The sequence below is a fragment of the Orcinus orca genome, chromosome 2, assembly GCF_937001465.1.
Source record: "Orcinus orca chromosome 2, mOrcOrc1.1, whole genome shotgun sequence".
NCBI lineage: Eukaryota > Metazoa > Chordata > Mammalia > Artiodactyla > Delphinidae > Orcinus > Orcinus orca.
In genome coordinates this window covers 162,175,457-162,193,683 of record NC_064560.1, presented here as the reverse complement: position 1 = coordinate 162,193,683, position 18,227 = coordinate 162,175,457, and the positions used below count along the sequence as shown (strand labels likewise).

Genomic DNA, 18,227 nt, shown 5'->3' with positions numbered 1-18,227 from the left:
TGTCCCAAGTGGAGTTCAAAAAATAAGGCCACTGCAACAGTAGCAATGCCAAATCAACTGCAATTTACATCCCTCCCATTATTCTCTCCTATGGTGATTTAAAAATATGTCACACAGTCTTTGATCTGTTCCCTTAAAAAGTGGAACCTAATCCCGCTTCCCTAGAACACAGGCTGTACTTAGTAAATGACTAGAATGTGGTGAAAAGTGACACTGTATGTAGACTAGGTCATTAAAAAAAAACCCAAAAAACTGTGGCTTCCTCTTGCTCTCCTCTCTTAGATCATTCATTCTGGGGGAAGCCAGCTGCCATGTGATAAATACATTCAGGCAGCTCTGTAGAGGGTTCACACAGGAACTAAAGCCTTCTGCCATCCTGGACATGAATCAATCATCCCCAATCAAGCCTTCAGATGACTGCAGCTGACATTGCAGCCTCATGAAAAACCCTGATCTGTAACCACCCAACTAAGCTAGTCCCATATTCATGAACTTTGGAAACTGTGAGGTAATTAATATTTGGTGTGGGGTAATTTGTTAAAGCAACAGATAATTAATACACATTTATTCCAAAATTGTGCCTTTCCTTATATCCAAGCAAAAAAGTTAAAAGATGGCTACATAAGGTGCCATATCAATAAGCCAAATATTCTCCTTGGTCCAGGCTGGCTCACCCAGAACATGCCCAGGAGGTGGGATGACTAAGGGGTGTTTTCCTCAAGGCCTTGCGCCTGCTCAGAAAAGTAATGTTAAGACTGTCCCTCCACCAGTTCCGTCATGCCCCACACATGGGGCATGGGAGAGGAGGGTAAGACTCAGACTGATTAAAAAAAAAAAAAAGAAAGCAAAGTTGTTACCTGTAAGATAAGAGCTCTGTCTTTAAATGTCTAGCTCCTGTGTGATGATAATCATCACTCTGATAACATCCTGTATCACAAATTTCTACCCTTTAGCAACTGAAAACAGAATATGTCCTTTAAGAGCACGAAGCCAATTATCTCTTTTAGTATGTTATTTTCCCCCATCAAATTGAAAGAAGTTAGTAACTGATGTAGTAGATTCAGTGAACTTAAAGAGTAAAAACCTCCTGTTGGAAAAGTGACTGTTGCCATATAAGGTGGGCAGTGGCCCTGAGCACTGAAAATCTCAAAAACAGCTAACTGAAGTGAAATGTCAACACTGTTCCAGCATAATGAGACCAGAACACATCAAGGCTCTTGTCAATAAAAATCCAGTTTTTTCCTTCAAGCATTAGTCAGAGGGAAACTCAACACAGACATCTAAAAAGCTAAGAAGATGGGAAGTGGTGGTCAGCCTTTTCCCATCTGCTCTTTGGACCCTGAAGAGAGCATTACTTTCCTAAAGCTAATGTATTCTTCAGTAATGCCCATTCATCGTGTCCACCACAGCAGCTGCTAAACAGCTCATGTGTGATTTCTTAATGGGCTCCATCCTGAAACAGTGACATTCTTTCCCTGACCCAAACCACAGCAAGATGCCAAGCTCAGGAGACTGTGAAGCATGACGCTTACCCAGCCCTTCATGGATCCCAGTCTTGTCTTTAGAGTGCTTTCTCTCCCCTTGTTGGTCCAGGCATGGAAGGCCTCCTGTGGTTTCGAAATACAGCTTCTTGTTGATGAAGAGGAAGAGGACAACCAGAAGAACAAGAAAGACCCCAACTGCAGACAAGAAGCTGATGGCTTCAGGAGGGACTGGCAAGAGAACACAAAGGAAAAAATATCATCAAGTGAACCAACTTTTCGTTCTAACGACTGATCGAAGTTATTTGGAATCTTTCCATTTATTAACTAGAGTGGCAGATACTCTACAAGTCCTGACCTGCTGGCATCCGCAGAAGTGTGTACAGGGGAAAGGAAAAGGACTATTGCCAGGTACATCCTGCCAGGCTGGTTCCTAGATGACAGACCTCCATACCTTTGCACACGTGGCTTCTTCGACCTGGAATATAACTTCTCTGGCCCCTATCCTCAGCCTAATCTTCAACTTCAAGCATGCAAGCTAATAGAGAGATATCAGTCAAATGCGTTGAGCTGGAAATGGTTAACCACTGTTATAAAAGCAAGTGTTTTAAAAATACAAAATGCCTAAAGCTTAGAAAATAATCACCTGAGACAAAGTTTCAGACATACATCTATCGATATGAGCAACTGGAGGAAAGTCATTTCCTGGATACAGTTTTGCAAATTCATCTAAGCAATACATGACGATGATGATTATCGGTGGTGACAAGAAAATTCCTAATTTGTGCCATCCGTATAATGAATTAAATTTTGACTGCTAATTTTTTGGAATTTTGGAAGATGAATTTTCATCTTCCTCTGTTCCCCCCTCATCAAAAAATTCCTGAGTTTTAAAGGACCCTGGTTAAGTGTTACCCAGTATGCTTTACAGAGTCCCAGCCATTGCGTTCAGCTATGAGGTACACATAACACAAAGGCCAGAGCTCGTTCCGGGCTGAGGGAAGATTCCTCCAAGGAAATGACATTTGAGTTAAGACAATATTCCATAAACAAATCAAAAAATCGAGTTCTGTAAAGGAATCAGTCACAAAGCAAGTGTCAATAAGAGTTATTCAAGGCAGTTGGGTATATGCAAAAGCTTATGAAAATGAGTCTCCTAAGAGCACCTTTAATCCTTGGGCAGGTTTAATATGTGAATTAATAATATGAAGGGATAATATTCACCTCATTCTACCATCCAGATAAACAGAGAAAGGATGAATCAAACCAGTCCCAACCCTATGAAAAGATGAAGAAAATAAACGGCATTGCCTCACTGAATTAATCTGGTGGCAAGCCAGGGAAAGAACAAACAAACAAAAAAATAGCAGGCAAGATAACAGCTTTGTAATCTGCAAAATGATAATAAGTGCCTGCTTTTCAAAGTCAACATATATTGTGGGAAAAAAGTATGCACAGATTGATTATTCCCTCGGCCACCAGAGGCAGCACAGGTAGCAGTGTTTACTGGTATGGACTCAACAGTCACACAGCCCGGGAGGAAATCACATTCTACCACTTATTATCTTTGTGGCCTTGGGCAAATTGTTTAACCTCTCTGTGTTTCAGTTTCCTAAGCAATAAAAGGATATAATAAATATAACTACATTAAAGATTAAATGAGCTAACACAGGGAAAATAAGCTGTGTGGTACCTAGCACATATAGCGTTCTCAAACAGGAATAACCATCTTCCTCAATATCACCATTGTCATCTTTACAGAGCTTTTAAAATACCCCGGAGTAGTCAACCATGAGATGGATGTGCTGCTTTGTACACAGGCTGTGCTCCAGCACCCACTGCCTCCCTTTCATCAAAACAGTTATCTCAGAGGGATGGGGAAGGGGTAAAGTAGGAGTTTGAGATTAGCAGATACAAACTACTACATATCAAATAGATAAACAACAAAGTCCTACTGTATAGCACAGAGAACTATATTCAATAGACTGTAATAAACCATAACGGAAGAGAATGTGAAAAGAATATGTGTATATATATATATATATATATATATATATATATATATATAACTGGATCACTTTGCTGTACACCAGAAACTAACACAACATTGTAAATCAACTATACTTCAATTAAAAAAAAATTATCTCAGGAATTCCCTGGAGGTCCAGTGGTTAGGACTTCACCCTTCCACTGCAGCGGGCATGGGTTCGATCTCTGATCAGGGAACTAAGATCCCACAAGCTGTGCAGGGCAGCCAAAAAAAAATTATCTCTACCTCCCCCCACAATTCTTGTATTTTCAGCTACTTCCCTTAGTAGATACAACATCATGCTCACCTGCATGAAAAATGCACTAAGTATCTCCCATCCTTTAAAAGACCCTCCTCACCACCATATGTTCTCTTCATCCATAGCCTTCTCTTTCCCCCTTCACAACCAACCATCTTCAGAGTACCCTATACTTACCTCCACTTTCTTATCTCCAAAGCCTCTAGCTTTGAGATTCCTTTACAGATTCTCACTGATCTCCAGGTGCCCAGCCTTACCCCCTCAAATCCTTTCTCCACAAAGTAGCCAGAGCAATCCTTCTGAAATTAAGTCTGATTTGTTCAACTGCCCTCCTAAAGCCCTCTGCAGTGGGTTGAATTATGGCCCCCAAAAGAGATATCCACCCTGAATCTCAGAATGTGACCTTATTTAAAAGTCTTTGCAATGTAATTAGGGTAGGATCTTCAGATGAAATTTTCCAGGATTAGGGTGGGCCTTAAATTCAATGAAAAGTATCCCTAAAAGACACTGAAAGGGAGAAGACACAGAGAGAAGAAAACCATGTGAAGACGGGAGCACAGACTGGAGTTGTGAAGCCACCAACTGAGGAATGTCAAGGGTTGCCAGCAGCCACCAGGAGCCAGGAGAAGGCCCTGGAAGAGATTCTCCCTCAGAGAATCCAGAGGAACCAACCCTGCCAACACCTTGATTTTGGACTTCTGGTCTCCAAAACTGTGAGAGAATATATTTGTTGTCTTAAGCTGTCACGGGTGTGGTAATTTGTCATGGTAACCCTAGGAAACTAATTTACCCTCCAATGGCTTCCCATCACCCATAGGGCAAAACTTGAATTCCTTAACTTGGTTTACAAGGCCTTTTATGACCTAGCTGCTGATTCCAGTCTTTATCACTCATCACTCCCCAGCATCAAACTCTTTGTCACCAATATATTCGTCTATTTCTGGTTCCCCAAACACAGCTTACCTCCAGACCTTTGGAGAAGCTATTTCAAACCCATGGTACAACTGTCACCCTCTACTGTCTAACTCTGATACTATACTTGCTCTGAAAGCCTTTCTTGTTCTTCTTGACCAGAGTGGATGCTTCTACTATGTGTTCCCATCCACTGAGACCTCAAAAGCTTTTTCAAGAGTTTTCAAATGTTAAATTTTCAACTGCATATGAACATGGACTTTGCCTGAGTTACCCACTGTACTCTCAGCAGCTAGCATAGGATAGGCACTCAATACATATTTGATGTTTGAATAAATGTTGGACTCTTCTATGCTACAACATGTTGATAAATGAAAACTTCCGGAAAGAAAATATATACCTCAAGCGGGTCAGTAACACTAACAATACAGGATATGATTTATGTTAAGATCTGGGCTTAGGTAAAACAGGGTTCATCTGTCGTCCATAAGCAGAAACATTTGTACCTAATAATGCCATTCATTAAGGAAACTAAATCTTGATTTTTGAATAAGCTATATTTTTCCATTATAAAGCAACATGAGGCTTATTACATAAAATCTGCAAAATACAGAAAAAAATGAAGACAACCACTCAAGACTTTGGGTACTTTCTTCCAGTCATTTTGACTGTTGGGCAAATACTAAATTGTCTGTATTGATTTTACCTTTATTGACTTATAAAATATTTTTATTAAAAAAAAACTTCTATTATTTTTAGAGACTTAAAGAAAAAATAAATAATTCATGGATGTAGTAAAATATTTTGAAAATACTGGAAAATGTTTTTTTAAAAAAAGATCATGTTGAATCTCACCACCTACCACTGTTTTCTCTTACAATTTTTTTCTTAACTATTTTTACCATAATTGAGATACTATCTTACATGCTGATATTAATGCATTTAATATAAAAACATTCACAGATTCCAGATTGAAGACAATATAAAGAGATTCAATATAATCTCCAAAGAGACAAGAAAGAATGGGGGGAAGCCCTTGTGTTGTTCAAAATAACTCTACTTTTTGTAGATGAAAATATTTTTGTTAGTAATAATTCTTGTAGCAGTGACTAAACTATGGGTGGGTATAAAATTCCTAGGTAGGTACCAATATTTTTTTTCCTCAAAATTGCCTAGACATCACTCCATTACCTTCTAATCTTTAATGTTTCATGAATGAGTGTGATGCTGCGGTTTACTTTTTGTTATTGTATGGGCAACAGAATTTTTTGGTCTAGAATTTCTCCTTTTAAAACAAAAAAATGGACAGAATGTGCCATTTTCGGGGATCTTTTGTTGATTTTTTCCTGGAACCTAGTCTTTTCACCAACATATCCATGGATTTTTTAAAGCTTGGAACAATTTTCTTCGATTATGTCTTCAGTAATTTCTTCTGTGCCAACTGTTCTTGTTTCTTTCTTAAACTGGGGTACTATTTCTTCAGTTACCAATTTTTAGGTTTTTTTCTTCTGCATTCTAGCAGATCTTCTTAAATATGGCCTACACTTTTCACTCAACTAAATAAGTGAAAGTGTGTTGTTAGCTACTACACCCATTGTCACAACTGTAAACTGAATATCTAAGTCAGTGGCAGACAGTGGGGGAAGATAATGTCTTTTGAGTTGGATGGTGGAGAACACTAGGAATAAGTACAAATGTAGCTAAAGCCGAGAGAAGACTTAGTTCAGCAAGTGTGGTTATTTCATCAGAGTTCATGTTCCTCTCAGAATGTATCAATTCTAATTTCATCTTTTTCTATGTATTTATGGGTACTTAGCTGGAAGTCTGAAGAGGTGCGTGAGAGGCTGCTAGCCAAATGCTACGTTAAACTATAGGTTAGCGTATGTACTTTCTACATGAGTAGAGTATCACAGAAATGACTTAGAAGTTGGCAGTGACCCCAGATTTGTAAGAATTGCTTAACCAGGGTTGCACACAAACTGTCCTCTTTAAAAATGGTTTAAAATTACAAACATGACCTAGCAATCCCATGTCTAAGTATATATCCAAGAGAACTGAAAATATAATATACATTCACACAAGAACCTGTGCATGAATGTTCAGAACATTACTCATAATAGCCAAAAAGTAGAAATAGCCCAGATGTCCATCAACTGATAAATGGATAAACAGAATGCGGTATATCCATACAATGGAATATTACTCCACAGAAAGAAAAATGAAGTACTGATACATGCTATAATACGGATGAAAATTAAAAACATCATGCTAAGTGAAAAAGGTCAGACACAAAAGGCCACATATTGAGTGATCCCACTTATATGAAATGTCCAATAGGCAAATCCACAGAGACAGAAGGTATATTAATTGTTCCCAGAAGCTGGGGTGTGGGCTGGGGGCTGAGGAGTGACTGCAAATGGGTATGGGTGGTTTGTTTTTTTTCTGAGGTAATAAAATTATTCTGGAATGAGATGGTGATGATGCTTGTGCAATTCTCTGAATATACTAAAAACCAGTGACTTACACACTTTAAGAGGTGTGAATTTTATGGAATATAAATTTCATCTCAAAAAGATGCTTAAATTCTAAACAGCTTTCAGTAAAGACTGGAAAGAAATATGAGAAAAATTATAATAGTTTTCTTAGATTTGGTTTGGAAGTGATTTTCTTCATGTTTAAATATTCTGTAATTTTATTACTCAATATTTAGAATTAAAAATAAAGTTTAAATATTGTAAATTATGAGACTTGTCATCGGCACAGCTCTAGCATCTATGTGTAACACTGAACACAGCACGCCAACAGTACTATCAGTCAAAGCCAAAGAGGGTATGATGCTGCTACATTTGAGTCTAAATAAAATTAGAGACTTTGGCAGGGAAGCTTAAAGTCATCTTGCATCCCATATATACAAATGCTATGGTGAAGAACAAGCATTACTTGTATCATCTGCCATAGATGACAAGGGCACATATGTCAAGAAACTTCACGGCCATCTGCAGAGTAACTCATCTAATTATTCCAGTAATTACTAAATTGGAAATCAGATGGCTGTGAAGCTCGGTCACATAGTTCATATTGACGCTTTCAAACTTCTTCAAAGTTAAATATACCTCTCACGTTCCACTGGAGAGCCCCATCTGTTGGTTTGCAAGCAACGGCTCAAGAGCATGCAATGACATAAACAGAGAGGCCTCTGCATGTCACACAGTCATTAGATGTTTGTAATTTCATTCCACGGTTGTTGAAGAGGTTAAAAAAAAAAGCTAGCCAATTGTAGCCATCTGACTCATGAGTACTAGAAATAAGATAAGAGGGAGCCGAAACTATACTTACCAAAATGATGAGGGGAAATCAGAATTAACTGAGCAATGACAATAGAAATCATTAAAGAGTGAAGTTACAATTTCTCAGGAACTTTCTTGACACCACTCTGAGGATTGTGAGGAATCTCATTAAAAACATGAGGAAAGCCTGAAGTAAATCTAAAACTCTACTCACCTATATACCTCTACCATCCTTGAGTAGCCATCAACCTGAGAGTCCTGTTTTCCATGACATAGTTTCAATTTCATTCGTCCCTTTAAAAAGCAGCATGACTTTGTAATTGTTTCTATGAGGTTCTCAAGCGTGGTCATGCAGCACAAGTCCCTGACTTGAGCCTAAGTTTGTTCACCTTAAAATTCCAGGGTTGATCTAAGGCTCAAGCACAGTGGCTACATACAGCAGTACTGTATTACAAACCTCAAAGCTGCTAACAGACTAGATCTTAATTGTTCCCCCCACACAAAAACAAGTTATGTGACATAAATCATGTGACAAAAAATCAATTATGTGGACTTCCCTGGTGGCGCAGTGGTTAACAATCCACCTGCCAGTGCAGGGGACATGGGTTTGATCCCTGGTCCGGGAAGATCCCACATGCCACGGAGCAACTAAGGCCGTGCGCCACAACTACTGAGCCTGCGATCTAGAACCCACAAATCACAACTACTGGGCCCACATGCCACAACTACTGAAGCCCGCACACCTAGAGCCCATGCTCTGCAAAAGAAACCACCGCAATGAGAAGCCCACGCACCACAATGAAGAGTAAGTAGCCCCTGCTCGCCACAACTAGAGAAAAGCCTGCGTGCAGCAACGAAGACCCGACGCAGCCAAAAATAAATAAATAAACAAACTTATTTTTTTAAAAAATCAGTTATGTGACAGGACAAAGGTGTTAGCTAATGCTACAATGGTATACACATTACAATATATAAATTATCAAATCAACACGTTGTACACCTTAAATTAGCACAACATAATATGTCAATTGTATCTCAGTAAAAATACATTTTAAAAAAGAATTTAGGATTGCCTGGGTATGTCTACATCCTCCTCCAGGGATCCATCAACCTGAGGACCCAAGGAGCCTCCCAGGATGGTCAGAGCTGAGTTGACCTGAGTGCAGCATGGGCATCCACCCCTCAGGTTGACCCAAGCCCAGACTCCTTTGGTCCCAGGGCAAGCAGGTGATGTAAAAGCTATAGCATTAGATATCAGCAGCTTCTGCAAAACAAGGAGATGTTTTCAAAGGCAAAGGTGGCACAATAAGAGTTGAGGCCCTTGACCTACAGTTTATGTTCAGACTTTCTTTGCAAAAAGAACAGAAGGTAAGAAATGAGAAACTTTTAAGAGTTGAACACCAATGTGCCAACTCCATATAGAGCATAGAGCTACTTCAGTGCACAAATTCAAAACAACTGTACAAAGAATTGGACTCATTTATACCATTAGCTGTGTTTTTACAACCACCTACAAAATTACATGTCATTTAAAAAATTAGTACAGAACAAATTAAACTGAGTATTTTAATTTCCCTTTTTTCTTACAGTGATGCTTCTGGAACCAAAACATAAATAAAAGAACAAAGCCTTAAACACTTAGCAGCATATTATTGTGCCAGTGTACTAAATTTAGGGCTAGTTAGGCATTATAACCTCAACAGCCAACACGGATAGTCAACCATTTCTCTAAATATTTCTAGGACTTCAAAATATAAAATAGTATATATATACACATATATATATATATATATGTGTATATATATATATATATATATATATATATATATATGAAAATGGGTAGTGCTACTTAAATTTTCTTCCTGGTAATAGCTAACAAGGGTATGTTAACTACATATTCAAATAAATTATTTGGAAGGAAAAAGCAGACCTTTCAAAAAATAGGAAAAAAAAATTGGCTTAATGAAACCTAAATGAGATTTTAACATGTTCCAAAATAAAACATAGCAACATATGGAGTCACTAGCAACCAATCATTCCGCAAACACTTGAGAACACAGCATTTCGGGGGTATACATGGGATGCTATCTTTAATACAGTAATATATGTGTGTTTAAATATGTCCACCTTCTCCTGAGAATTAAGTAACCTAACTTGTCTGCTTTACATGTTTAAAGTGTATATCACCCCTTAGCACGAACATGAACACACACATGCACGCGCACACACATTTCTAGAAGCCAAGAATTGTCAGCAAGCTTGCTCTCCTTTTCCTTAATACTCAGGTGGTGAGCTCAGAAGCAGCATTTAATGATGAAAATGCCTGAAACACACCAGTAGGTCAATGGAGGGAATCTCTGAGTCTTTGTTCACTTGTCTGAGTTTCCTGAACACTTCAGCTCTTCTCCACCATCCCCAACCTCTCCATTTTCCTACATCTTCCCAGATGGGGAAGAGGATAGAAAAAGAAGCAAAAGGAATGATGTGGCATTGATGGTTTATAAGGCAACAGTCAACATTTTTGGATTGTTGGATTTTTAATGGCATGTTTATGTTGCTGAATTTAAATGAGCGATATATGGGCCTTGTACAATTTCTATGTCATTTGCCAAAAAATTAATCAGTTAGCATGAATATCATTCATTATAACTTGAACATCACTGAACTTAACTATATGATCAAATTATGAACATGTGCCCAACAAAAGCATGCCATGCAGAAACATCAGGGAGCATACATTTATAAGATTTTGGTGCAATGGTTGTTGAATCAATGTGGCAATTTACCTTTCAAGTAAAAAGAATATTTTTATAAATGAGAGAAACTGAGAGACAAGTCTACTTCAGACAGACAAAATGTCTCAGTAGAAAGATATCCAAATTTCTCCAACTCTCCAAAACAAATGCATTTGGAGAGCATCTGGAGTGAAATATAATTTTGATTTGTTTATAACTTATTTATTTTTCAACTTGCAGAACTGCCCACACAGTGAGACTGAAATTTTCACAGAACTGTTTTTCACTAATCCAAAATCCTCAAAAAAAAGTTTTTTCTTGCAGTCTAAAACAATTAAATATTTTTAAAAGATTATTATAAAGACTCTTCAAATTTACATTTTGACCCTAAAAAGTAGTATGTAGATCTTTGTGCTCAAGGACTAAGCAGCATATGGGACATCTAGAAACAGGAAGATTTAAGGGCCATTTAAAGCCCCAATTTCTCAGACAATATAAGTATTTTCTTGTGTTCAGAAAGTTACGCATCCACAGAGATACAAGTTCACCCTGTTACCAAGAATTTGTTGGGAACACTCAAAATCTACTGACATTTCAGCTAAGAGCATAATGTACAGATAGCCCTAACAGTAAAATCTATTATCTATCTTTGTGCCCCTTTCTAAAGTTCAGACCACAGGACAACCATTTAGGTAACAACAATTGAACAAAATTATCATTGTATTCAAATAAAATAGGCATCTTTTACTTATTCTAGTTCCTTAGGAGAAGTTAAGAAGCCGCCCTGGAATTAATTTCTGAATAAAATCCCCTTCCAAAACAGATGGGATTCTAATCAATTCTCAGATTTCTCTACTAGAAGTATTTACTGGTTCTTTTTAATTTAAAAAAAAAAACACCACCCTAAATTGTCTGTTTTACTGTCTGTGCTAATTTCATTTCATTATACCTTTGGAGTAAGCTGTTATTTTCCCACTGGTTCCCATGGCATTCTTCATTATCAGCTGCTAATTGTCTAGCATTCACATAGGACTGTGAACCAAGTAGGCTGCTGCGTTGGCTGAAGTTCTAGGGGAAACTGAACAGCAGTAGAATTATGCATTGTTATTATTGTGACACATTAGAAAGTTTCCACCCACTTACATGCCCACATCACTCTGCTGTACAGCATCCGTAACCAGAGGGGCTGTGCACTGGGGCTAGGGGGCCATCTGCACTAGGTATCCACTTGTTGATTAGCATCACACATTAAGGGAAGACTACACAGGGCCAAACTGTTGCAGCCATGACAGCCAGAGGTCTGGCTCCATATGGCAGGAGTGAATATTGATCTTAAAACACAGTTATGACAGGTCCGTCTAAGGTTTTTTTTTTAAACTCCCAGCCTTTAGCACAAGTACCTGACTCGGCCCAATAACTCCCTCAAACTTCTCCCCATTTATCTGTCCAGAATCAAGGCCAATTTAGAGATTTAAACATTTTTGAAAGCTGCAAAGAGATTGGAGACTTTTAAGTTGGTTTTGAGATGTACTGCTCCTTGAAATCATTCCTAACGGAGACTTGGATATCTGGAGCTAATTACATTTGACCTTATAAATTCAAAATGTGCCAAACAAAAGCTATTTAGAAGAGCCAAAACAACATGCAACGTTTTACGCATTTAGGTCAAGAGGGAGTTGTGAAAGTCTCTTAATTAGCAAAGCAAACAAGAACTATTAGAGTGGGACTTGGAGGCACAGAGCGTGGTGTTTTTATTCACATGCTTTGTGGGCAGCCTGTTGCAAAGTCTGGTGAAACAAAGCTCTGATTTCAGAGCATGCTATGTGATCACTTTTACAAGAAATCTGTGCTCTTGAGACACCTGTGCCTCCTTCAGGTGGATCATTTCAGGGTTCAGAGCTACTCTCACCAGGTGAGCGTCACAGGGAACTAAATTTCCTTCCTGGGTTCAACAGGATCGTCTGAATGCTGTAAAACACGGCAGAGGTAGGATGATGGCTTCAAGCTGAGGCTCACTTACTGGTGCATCCTGGTGAGGCCACCACAGTCCTAATACTATTTCAGGGCTTTTATGTTTAAGAATATGATATTCAAAGTTTACTTAGAGATGCTCAGACTCTTGAGGACTAGTTCGCTCTAATTAAACCAGCCAGAAGCTGAAAGGCAGAGAGGCAGAGGAGATGCAAAAACAGCACTTGGCCCTGAGTTAGGAAGTTCAGGTCCAGCACTGTATTACTTAACTCTACAACCCAGGGTGATGTGAGGTCCTGAGGGCAGGGCTGTGTCTTGACTGTGTGACGTCTATGTGCTATTACAACAATAATATATGTGATAAATTGGGACACCAACTTTTATATTGTAATGGTTATTCCTGGTCCAGGAACTAGAAACACTCTTGTATCCAGAGAACTACAACCAACCTCATACCTGGGGATGGCTCCATTTGAGATGAAATTACAGTTCCCAAGGTTGCCTGGTAAGCAATGAATAAAAGCAAGAAAAATTGGGTCTTCTTGAGGCCTGTTTCCACCCATCTACAGGGTACATGATTCAACAATCTTCTTTCAAACACTCTCTCGCTCAGATCCCAGAATAGCCAGTTAAAATCAGAACACCTGGGACTTCCCTGGTGGTGCAGTGGTTGGGAATCCACCTGTCAATGCGGGGGACACGGGTTCGAGCCCTGGTCTGGGAGGATCCCACATGCCACAGAGCAACTAAGGCCGTGGGCCACAGCTGCTGAGCCTGCGCTCTGGAGCCCGCGAGCCACGGCTGTTGAGCCCACGAGCCACAACTACTGAGGCCCATGCGCCTGGAGCCCATGCTCCACAACAAGAGAAGCTACCGCAATGAGAAGCCCGCGCACTGCAACGAACAGGGGCCCCCCACTCGCCTCAACTAGAGAAAGCCCGCGTGCAGCAATGAAGACCCAACACAGCCAAAGATAAATAAATAAATTCATTTTAAAAATAAGTAAATAAAAATAAAATGAAATCAGAACACCTAACCCTCTGGTCACAGCGAGAACCCATATCACACACCATTCTTCTTCAACTTTTCTTTCTATATGCCGAAAACATCGCCAGAATCTTATTTAGGGTTCTCTTCCTATACTCCAACCACTCTCTCAAAGCTCCTCTTCTCTGCTCACCTCTCAGAGTTTTTATATTCTTAAAGATTTTGTGTTTGTGTCCCATTCCCACTTTAAAAAGAATTCCTTCAGATTTTTTATGTATTCTCATGGCTTCAGCCATCACTGAGGGCTACCAAGTACGTGTGTCTACAAGCCAAAACTCTCATCAGAAACGTGTCTCTACCAGGATGTCCTGCAGGCATTCCCAAGGTTATCAAGCTTAGGACTCAAACTCATTATCCTCTTCCAAAGTCCTCTGAAACCTCCAAAACTCTGCCATTCCATCCCTAGCGCAGTGCTTTAGTCAGACCCTTACCATTCTGAGACCAGTTGCTACACAAGCCTCGAAACTGATGTTGTCTTCCATCTCCTTTCCCTATTACTTCTATTTTAGATTTTTTTAAAAGTCTAGTTCAAGTTTTCAACGGTTTAATTTCTTTAAAATATGATCTGGGTCTCTGGTGGAGAGGAATTACCTGGGCTATGCTACTTTAATGAACTTAGAGGATAGCGAGGTTCAGATAGAGATCATTTCAGGAACATGGTTGAACGTTGACTATCCCTACACACACACTTATGTTGGATACTGCCAATCCCCCACGACTCCAAGCCATCCCACCCCCCCCCCCCCCCCGCCTAATTAGGTTAGCCATATAACCACAGACCCAAAGTCATGCATAAAAGCTACTAGGATTCTCCACTGCCTAAAGATGAAAGCTCAAACTAGTACCGTAACATTTGAGACCCTTTCCAAACCAGCCCAAACCACCTTTCCACCCCTGATCACCAAGCATACCTCCCAGGTCCTCTGTGCTCAGCTTTACTAGATACTTACTGTTTCCAAAACATGCCATGGACTTTCAAACCTCTGTGTATTTCCTCATAGGAACCCCTCTCGCTGGGGTGACCTTTTCCAACAGGCGAAGTCCTCCTCACCCTCTAAGAACCCATGGAAAGCCAAGCCCTGTACAAAGCTTATCCCCGTCCCACCAAGCAGCATATATGACCATGCCATTTGCACAGTGCTTGTATCTTCACACTTAACTTGGGACGTTGCATTACTGTTAGTTTAATCCAGCTGTAATCCCCACTAGACTGTAAATTTGCTGAAACCAGAGATGGTGTGTTCTTACTCATCTTTAGAGTCCTGATGCCGTGCTCATAACAGATCCATAATGCATGTTAGTTTAATAAAATTAAAATCATAACCTCCAAGATGATATTTTATTTTAAATGAGTTTACTGATGGAGTTATTGCATTGTAACCATCACTGAATTAGAGTATGGAATGAAAGAAGTCTCAGGAAGGCTCCTTACAAAAACGAATCCCACGTATGATTTGCCCCTGTTGTCTTCAACAAGCATATGGTTCTGCCGCTCCTGCCTTACGGTTTAGGTCCATTAAGGTTTCAGGGCCTTCAGTCAACTATCAAAAATGGGGGCTGGGGGCTTCCCTGGTGGCGCAGTGGTTGAGAGTCCGCCTGCCGATGCAGGGGACACGGGTTCGTGCCCCGGTCCGGGAAGATACCACATGCCACGGAGTGGCTGGGCCCGTAAGCCATGGTCGCTGAGCCTGCGCGTCCAGAGCCTGTGCTCCGCAACGGGAGGGGCCACAACAGTGAGAGGCCCGCGTACCGCAAAAGAAAAAAAAAAAGTGTGGGCTGGGAAAACTATTATCCTAAAACTGTTAATTTAGAAGGAACCCTAGAGGACATTGATTCAACCCTCTTTACAAAAATAAAGACTGAAAGCCAAAGAGGCCAAGAGACCTACCCCAAATGCCCATCATTATGGTGGCAGAGCTGAGACCAGAGCCCAGGTTTCCCCATGCATTCTGACAACGCTGCTTTCACCACTCTCTGCTGCTTCTCCCTGAAATCCTCTCACAGAAGCACAGCATCTTTGGAATAGAGTTCTTCTCTTCACCAAGAACTTCCGGCATCTCACTAAATGAAGCAATCTAGTATATCCTCTCCTGATTGAGAGCCATCAGCATCTACTTGAACACTTCTAGAGGCCGGGAGCTCACCACTCTGCCAAGCAACCCATTCCTTCCCGGTCCCTATCTTCTGGGTATACATTCTTCTTCACAGAGGATGTCAGTCTCAACCCTGCCAATAGCTGAAGACAACAATTATGGCTCCCCGATTTCTTCTCTCACCTAAAGAACTGTAGCCTTCAACTATCCCCGACATATGGTTGTGACTCCACAATTTTACTGGTTGCCCTTCTCTGTCCCATAGAATATGACCTAGCCCTAAGCAGCTTTTGTCTTTGAAAAGAGAATAGAAATAAAGCCTTTGGAAAAAATGTCTTTCAATGCCTTTGTAATTTTTCACGCAAAATTGCCATTTCTATCAGCTCTATAGGATGTCCAAACAGTAATATGCAGGACCCATCAACAGAAAACATTACCGGAGAATGTTCTGTTTCTAAACCAGTTTACATTTGGTACAGACCTAAGGAGCTGAAACTACACGCATTATGCAAGTACCTAAGAAAAATTTTAGGGCCACAACGTGAGCAAATCAAACTAAAACTTTTCAGAATGAATTAAAACATCTCAAAACATTCTCTCCTATTTTTTCTCCTTTCAACTCCCATCCCAAGTTCTGAAAGCATTCATTATCAATTCAAAACCAAAAATATTCTGTACATATCTTTGATAAGATCACAACCATCTAAACTCCTGCAGAAATTGTTTCAGAATCCCACTGTGAGTAGAAAAACAGAAGAAATTTCTCTCTTGGCTTATCTAACATCTCTTCCAGTTAAACTTTCATTATTTAAACCTTGTGGAGTCCCATTTTGATAACATCACTGATATCTCCATTGAAGAGAAAAAAGACTGAATACAGCCTGTTCTTCCACATGGAAAACCACTGAGATTATTCCTTCAATAATTCAAGTGTTTATTGAGCACCCACTCATGACTGGACTTGATTCCTAACTCTGTGAAGTTTAATAAAGATTTTCAAGGAAGGCTTCATAGATGGAAAATTTATTCTACACAAAACAAGACTTAAAGAAGGGGATTTAAGGGTCAGTTGTTGTAAAATAAGGAAATTGTTAAAGGAGGTTGATTGACTTAGCAAGAAAGACTCCAACAATATTTTTTGAATTTTTTTAATTTAATTTTATTTTTTTATACAGCAGGTCCTTATTAGTCATCAATTTTTACACACATCAGTGTATACATGTCAATCCCAATCTCCCAATTCATCCCACCACCACCAGCACCACCCCCACTTTCCCCCCTTGGTGTTCAAATATTTGTTCTCTACATCTGTGTCTCTATTTCTGCCTTGCAAACCAGTTCACCTGTACCATTTTTCTAGATTCCACATATATGCGTTAATATATGATATTTTTCTCTGTCTGACTTACTTCACTCTGTATGACAGTCTCTAGGTCCATCTACGTCTCTACAGATGACCCAATTTCGTTCCTTTTTATGGCTGAGTAATATTCCATTGTATATACATACTGCATCTTTTTTTTTTTTTAACACCTTTATTGGAGTATAATTGCTTTACAATGGTGTGTTAGTTTCTGCTTTATAACAAAGTGAATCAGCAATACATATACATATATCCCCATATCTCTTCCTTCTTGCATCTCCCGCCCTCCCACCCTCCCTATCCCACCCCTCTAGGTGGTCACAGAGCACCGAGCTGATCTCCCTGTGCTACGCGGCTGCTTCCCACTAGCTATGGGTTTTACTTTTGGTAGTGTACATATGTCCATGCCACTCTCTCACTTTGTCCCAGCTTACCCATCCCCCTCCCCGTGTCCTCAAGTCCATTCTCTAGTAGGTCTATGTCTTTATTCCCATTCTGCCCCTAGGTTCTTCATGACCATTTTCTTTTTTTTAGATTCCATATATATGTGTTAGCATACGGTATCTGTTCTTCTCTTTCTGACTTACTTCACTCTGTATGACAGACTCGAGGTCCATCCACCTCACTACAAATAACTCAATTTCGTTTCTTTTTATGGCTGAGTAATATTCCATTGTATATATGTACCACATCTTCTTTATCCATTTTTCTGTCGATGGGCACTTAGGTTGCTTCCATGACCTGGCTATTGTAAATACTGCTGCAATGAACATTTTTGTACATGACTCTTTTTGAATTATGGTTTTCTCAGGATATATGCCCACTAGTGGGATTGCTGGGTCATATGGTAATTCTATTTTTAGTTTTGTAAGGAACCTCCATACTGTTCTCCATAGCGGCTGTATCAATTTACATTCCCACCAACAGTGCAAGAGGGTTCCCTTTCCTCCACATCCTCTCCAGCATTTGTCCAACAACTTAACTTTAAAACATCCCATAATCCACGTCTGTAAGCAATGCCTTATCTTATTAATAGGTCTAAAATAAAAA

At 39.7% G+C, this 18,227-nt stretch overlaps 1 protein-coding gene across 1 annotated transcript in view; it reads right to left on the bottom strand.

Annotated features, from left to right (window-relative positions):
• The window catches only part of SYT16 (synaptotagmin 16), a 254,315-nt gene that overhangs the window by 147,588 nt on the left and 88,500 nt on the right, over positions 1-18,227 (bottom strand). Inside the window, exon 2 of the mRNA XM_049706429.1 lies at positions 1,533-1,712. Coding sequence (XP_049562386.1) covers positions 1,533-1,712 — 180 coding nt within the window. The remainder of the gene's footprint in view (positions 1-1,532; positions 1,713-18,227) is intronic.